At 45.2% G+C, this 6,594-nt stretch overlaps 1 protein-coding gene across 1 annotated transcript; it reads right to left on the bottom strand.

Annotated features, from left to right (window-relative positions):
- Positions 1-2,069: 2,069 nt before the first annotated feature.
- On the bottom strand, positions 2,070-3,659 carry LOC308517283 (cyclin-dependent kinase 17-like; the record flags this gene model as incomplete). The annotated part of the gene is made up of 1 exon (XM_081088399.1): positions 2,070-3,659. Exon 1 carries the CDS (start codon positions 3,639-3,641, stop codon positions 2,070-2,072), a length of 1,572 nt encoding a protein of 523 aa, XP_080944525.1. The 5' UTR covers positions 3,642-3,659.
- Between the last annotated feature and the right edge of the window lie 2,935 nt (positions 3,660-6,594).

The following is a 6,594-nucleotide window of genomic DNA, read 5'->3' as shown; positions in this document are numbered from 1 at the left end:
CCTTCTCAGCCCCCACCTTAGGTTCTGCCTTCGCAATTCACCCAGATTAGGTTCTGATTGGTTGGTTTCTATGCCAGTCAGCATCAAAAGCTCTGCCTCCTAGGCAGTCATTGGCTCCTCACAATTTACCCAGATTTGGTTCTGATTGGTCAGTTTCTATGCCAGTCAGTGTCAAAAACTTTACTTCCTTGGCAGCCTTTGGCTCTTCTGGGAAATCTAGAACGCCCTGCTGACAGCTGTCTCTCTCTCCAGGCCTATCTCCAGGCCTGATCAGGCCCTGCCTCTTTCTTTCTCCAGGCCTCGCCAGCAGCCTTGGTGGCTGTGGATCAGGCCCTGCCTCTCTCTCTCTGAGCCCCTCTCTGGGCCTGATCCATGGCTGCCATGGTGGTGGGGAGGTCATTAGGCCTCTGACCCAGCCCCTGGCCGGAGGCTAATGACCTCAGGATGCCCGACTCACCCCGCCCACCTCCTGCTACCCTGCCCGCCCACCTGCCACCAGACTTGCTGTGATAGGAGCCTGTGGGCCGCAGGGGAGGGACCAAGAGTTGCTCCGTGCACTTCTTGGTGACCAGTCGTCCATCTGGTCATTTAGGTTGTGACGGCCCTAGGCTATTATTAGTATAGAGAGTATTCTATGGTATATTTTTTCCCCTGTGGCTCTAGATTTGTTCATCAGTTTGTGTTGTTCATTATATTCCACAAATGAGTGAGATCATATGATATTTATCTTTCTCTGACTGGGTTATTTTGCTTAGCATGATGCTTTTAAAGTCTATTTTGTCAAATATGAGTATTGCTACTCCAGCTTTTTCTTTTCATTTCCATTTGCATGGAAAATTTTTTTCCATCCCTTCGCTTGCATCCTATATGTGTCTTTTGTTTTGAGGTGCATCTCTTATGCACAGTATATAGTTGAGTCATGTTTTGTATCCATTCAGCTACCCTACACCTTGTGATTGGAGCATTTAATCCATTTACACTTAGGGTTATTATTGAAAGGTACTTATTCATAGACATTTTAATTCTGTATGGCTAGGTTTCTCTCTCTGTTTCTTATTCTCAGCAATCCCTTACAGCAAGCCCTTTAACATTTCTTGTAATTCTGGCTTGGTGGTGATGAATTCCTTTAGCCTCTTTTTGTCTGGAAAGCTCTTTATTTGACCGTCTATTTTGAATGATAGCCTTGCTGGATATAGTAATCTTGGTTTCATATCCTTGCTTTCCATTACCGTGGGAACTTCATGCCATTTCCTTCTGTCTTATAGAATTTCTGATGAGAAAACAGGTGTCAGCCTTATGGGAGCTCCTTTGTAGGTAACAGTTTGATTTTCTCTTGCTGCCTTTAAGAGTCTCTCTTTGTCTTTAATTTTGGCATTTTAATTATGTTGTGTCTGGGTGTGGGCCTGTTTGGATTCTTCTTGTTTGGGGTTCGCTGTGCCTCCTAAATTTGTGTGACTTTTTCCTTTACCAGGTTGGGGAGGTTTTCTACCATTATTTCTTCAAACACCTTCTCTATTCCTTTCTTCCTTTCTGCTTCTTCTGGCACATCTACTATTCTAATATTGTTATGTTTCACATTGTCCCACAGCTCCGTTGGGCTGTCTGCCTGTTTTTTAATTGTTTTTTTTTTTCTTTTTGGTTCTATAATTGAGTGATATTTTGTTCTTTTTTTTTTTTTTTTTTAATAAAGCCACTGCAACTTCTTCAGGCATTCAACTGTTGTGTTAAATAAACAGACAGTAGTTATTTAGCAGCAATAATTCCGCAATAAATAATGCACTGTGTTTCAGTCCTGCACAAAAATTGCAGCTAAAGTTACATCAATAGCTGTAACCTAATGGCTCTAATGGCAGAGAAGACCTTAAAACCAACTGTACAAAAAAATTGTCACACTGTGACAACAAATATAAAAACAATCTGTAGGTCTGAAATAAAAAGACTCCACTGCGAAGAGGACAGTGTAGACAAACGGAGATTCCAAGTCCACCAAAAGACATAATTGCCTTCAGATCTGAGTCATTGATTGATAAGAAAGGCTGGGGGCTGGGCTTGAAACCATGTTATCAGACTTAAAAGAGCATGCTCTGTCTTCTGTTCTTCCCATGTCCTGTCTCTGGATAAGAAGAATTTCGAAAACCTGGGTCCTTTTGCAACTGAATCTCTTTCAAACTGAATATTGATACACTTTCAGGTAAGGCATGTATCCTTGGTCCCAGACTTCGAAAGTACACATGTTTCATGGCTTCTTCTGCTGAGACTCTTTTCTTAGATTCATACTGAAGAAATTTTGTTATCAATTCGATTCCTTCAGAGTCTAACCTGGGTGTATGGTTAATTAGAGGTTGTGGTTTATATTTTGGGAAGTTGTAGTTCTTGAATTCATCATTTGAAGAAACACCTGGCCAAGTTTCCTGAGATGGAGTCCCTAGAAGTCGGAAAATTAAGTGCAGTCCATCTTCTACAGTTGATCCTGGAAACAGAGGTCTTCCAGAAGCCATTTCAAAGAAAATGCAACCAATACCCCACATGTCAATCTGTGTTGAGTACTCTGAGGAACCGAGAAGCACATCAGGTGGCCGGTACCATAGTGTGACAACTTCATTTGAGTAGGTCTTTGTGGGAACTGACTTGGCTCTGGCTAGTCCAAAATCGGCTAGCTTTAGTTCTCCTTTTTCATTAATGAAGAGGTTCTGTGGTTTCAAGTCTCGGTGCAACACTTTCCTTCTGTGGCAATATGCCAAACCACGTAGAATTTGGTATAAAAACAGCTTCACATTGTGCATACTCATGATGTTTCCACAATCATCCATATACTGTTTTAAGTCTTTATCCAGATACTCAAACACCAGAGTCAAAGATTTATCTGTGTGAACAATGTCGTGTAAGGTAACTATATTTGCATGTTTTAGATCCTTTAACAGTGAAACTTCTCTTATCGCTGTGCAGGGTGCACCTTCTTCGTGTTCCAATCGGATCTCCTTTAATGCTACCAAATTCTCTGTCAAATTACTTCTCCCTTTATATACTGTAGCATATGTACCCTCTCCAAGCTTCTCCAATTTGATGTAGGTTTCCATTTTCCCAAACCCAATTTCTGATAAGGAAGCTCTACGAGATCTTCGGCTCATTGGTTGGTCAAACGGTGGACTGTTTATCTGAAACTTTTCAAGATATCCATCAGGTATTCTGATATCTGCAGGCAGTGATAACCGTTTATTTAAATCCTCCATTGAGATCCATCTATGTATACGATTTCTAAGACAAACACCTGTAGGTGATTGGACTTCATCAGATGATGTCCCAGAAGCTTGGTCACTCTCACCATCTGATCCCATTTGTAGATTTTCATGAACAATATCTAATCTGCTTCCATTTCTGGGCATTGCCATGAAGGAGCCAAGGCTTCCTCCAATAACACTATGTGGTCTCCGCAATGGGGGCTTCTTGAAGGACCCTGTGTACTGGTGTAGGAAGGAATGCATGCTGTGAGAGGTTGGAGGCCTGCCATTCTTCACAATAGGCTCATTATCCTTGCTGCTATTTTCTTCAATAGTCATTTGTTCAGCCAATTCAGACAACGATTCGTCAATAGTCTGGCTTCCTCGAAGTGTGAGGGATAGCCTTCTCTTAAATTTTTTCATCCTATCGATTGAATGTGACTTGAAATATCCAGCAAGTGCGGGGGCCGCGTCCCGCGGGAGGCGAGGCGAGGCGAGGCGAGGCGAGGCGCCCGGGGAAAGCGGCGCCGCCGACGCCCGCGGTGACCGGATGCAGGTCCGGGTCCCGGCAGCTGGCAGAGCGAGGCGCCTCCGAGGCCAGGCCTCCCGCCGCGGCCGCTGCCCACTCCGCCGACGAGTCCGGAACCTCGGGAGGGGCCGCGCGGGTCCCTCACGCGTTGCCAAGTCCCCGGGTCAACATGGCTCCCGGGCCGCGAGCCCCGCGGGCGGCCACTAATCCCTCGGAGGGGCCGCGGGATCGAGGCGGAGGGGTGGGCGAGAAGCAGGCGCCGAACCCGGCGGAGGCGGTGGCCGAACGCGGGCAGCTTTGAGTGATATTTTGAACTCTGTCTTCTAATTCACTGATTAGATCCACAGGTTCCCCTAATCTGCTGTGTATTCCCTCCAATGTGTTCTTTGTGTTGTGTCATTCTTTATCTCACACTGTTCTTTTTTTTTTTTCATAGTTTATTATATATTTTTTATACTGTTGAGCATTTTTAACCTCATTACTCTGAACTCTGTTTCAGATAAATTTCTTATCTCTGTTTCATTTAGCTTTTCTTCTGGAGAATTCTCTAGTTCTTTCATTTGGGGGTTGTTTCTTTGTCTCCTCACTATGGTTGTCTGTTTCAGTTTGTGACTACGTATAGGTAGATCCTCTATACCTCTCAATCTCTACTGCAGAACAGTTTCTGAATAATTGGATCAGGCAAAGACTCAAAGCCTCCAGAGACCGCCTCTGTACACACTAATAGGATTCCAACTTGGATTGCCCCCAGGCAATCATCCTTAGGTGTGGCATGAGCTTTTTCAACAGGGTAGGGCAGTTGCTTCTGCCTGGAAGCTAGTTGCTATTTTTAATCTCGTAAGATGCCTTAGGACAAGGTGTTTTCTAATAGGGTGTGTCGATTGTCTTCCCCCACACACAAGGCAGATGTCTATGTGGGAAAGATGTCCTCCGCTGTGTGAAGGAATGACTCAGCCAAGGAAACTTGGGGTGTATGCCTTCTGAGCTCTATCTTCCAAGTCCCCAGTCCTGGCTTCTACTCTCACAGCTCTAGTCCACTTTACCCTTGCTCTGCCAAAGCACAAGGTGGGTGGCTCCATAGAGAATTTTTGTGCATTGGCCCTTTAAGAGTGTGCCCAAACTTTCAGCTGCCACTCCCTGGCAGAGAGCACCCCACTGCTTTTCACAGCTAGATGTTATGTGGGTACCATCCTCAGTTTGCTGCTCTCTGCTGGGGAGCCCCCACTTTGGGATTAGAACCCAGAGTTCTCAGTGGTACTCCCCCCCCCACCCCCCCCAGCGAAGACATCTCTCCTGGACTTCAGTTGCCATTTGTGGGTGCCTGGCCAGCCCTTTAGTTCCTCCACCCTTCCTACCAGTCTCTATGCGGTCTCAACCTTTGGTCTTTGGGTATCAGGATTCTCTCCTGTGAGTTTTCAATTGATTATTCAGGAAGTCTTTCCATATTTCAGTTGTAATTCCAGCTTGTTCCTGGGAACATGTCTTTGCAGCATCCTCCTACTCTATTGCCATTTTAAATTCCCAGTACCAGTATGTTTGATTATGATAGCATTGTAGTATAACTTGAAATCTGGTATTGTGATTCTTCCAACTTTGTTCTTCTTTTTCAAGATTGCTGCACTATTTAGGGTCATTTTTGGTTCCATATAAATTTTTGGAGTATTTGTTCTAGATCTGTGAAATATGTCTTTGGTATTTTAATAGAGATTGCAATAAATCTGTAGATTGCCTTGGGTAGTATGGACATTTTAATGATGCTAATTCTATCAATCCATGAACACAGTATATTCTTCCACTTGTTTATATCTTCTATTTCGTTTTTTAATGTCTTATAGTTTTCTGAGTACAGGTCTTTTCCCTCCGTGGTTAAGTTTTTTCCTAAGTATTTTAGTTTTTTGTTGCAATGCTAAATGGGATTGCTTGTTTAGTTTCTTTTTTTTTTTTTTTTTTGAGAATTCATTATTGGTGTATAAAAAGCCATCGATTTTGGGGTGTTGATTTTGTATCTTGCTACATTGCAAATTTGCTTATTAAATCTAGAAGTTTTCTGGTGGAGTCTTTAGTGTTTTTTATGCACAATATCATGACATCCTATGTAATAAAAGAGTGATATGCAAATTAACCATCACTCGGTCACAAAGATGGCAGCGGCCATGGAGCTGGAGCGAGCAGGAGGCTTGAGTTGCCCTGGTGATGGAGGAAGCCAAGCTTCCTGCCTGCCCTGCTGGCCTTGAGCTCTGCTCAAGGCTACATAGTTTCAATTATAGAACATAAATAAATCCCAGATACTTGCTTCCAGCCCCTGTGGCCTCCACTCAAGGAGGGGCTGGGAACGTGGATTTCCAGGGCAACCCAGGCTTCGAGTGGGACCATGGCAACAAAGTTTCAATTATAGAAGTTAAATAAACCCCAGATACCTGCTTCCAGCCTGCAGCATGGCCAGCCTGAAAACGGCCCTCAGCCTCTCACCCAGGCTGCGAAGGCACCCCAGCAGGACCACCCCCCACCCTGAAGGGGCTGTGGCCAACCTGAAAATGGCCATCATCCCCTCACCCAGCTGGCCACACTCCCATGGGGTGAAGGTCCCCACTGAGGGGCTTGACCAGCCTGCAAACAGCCATCAACCCCTCACCCAGGCTGGCCAGACACACCAGTGGGAACCCCCCCACACTGAAGGGGTTGTGGCCAGCCTGCAAACAGTCATAAGCCCCTCACCCAGGCTGGCCAGGCATCCCAGTGGGGACCTCCACCCTGAAGGGGGTGTGACCAGCCTACAAAAAGCCATCAGCCCCTCACCCAGGCTGGCCAGGCACCCCAATAGGGAACCCCCACCCTGAAAGGGGTGTG

The sequence above is a fragment of the Myotis nattereri genome (genome assembly GCF_964212035.1).
Source record: "Myotis nattereri genome assembly, chromosome: 3".
Classification (NCBI taxonomy): domain Eukaryota; kingdom Metazoa; phylum Chordata; class Mammalia; order Chiroptera; family Vespertilionidae; genus Myotis; species Myotis nattereri.
The sequence above is the reverse complement of the archived record's forward strand: the minus strand, read 5'-3'. Positions and strand labels throughout refer to the sequence as shown.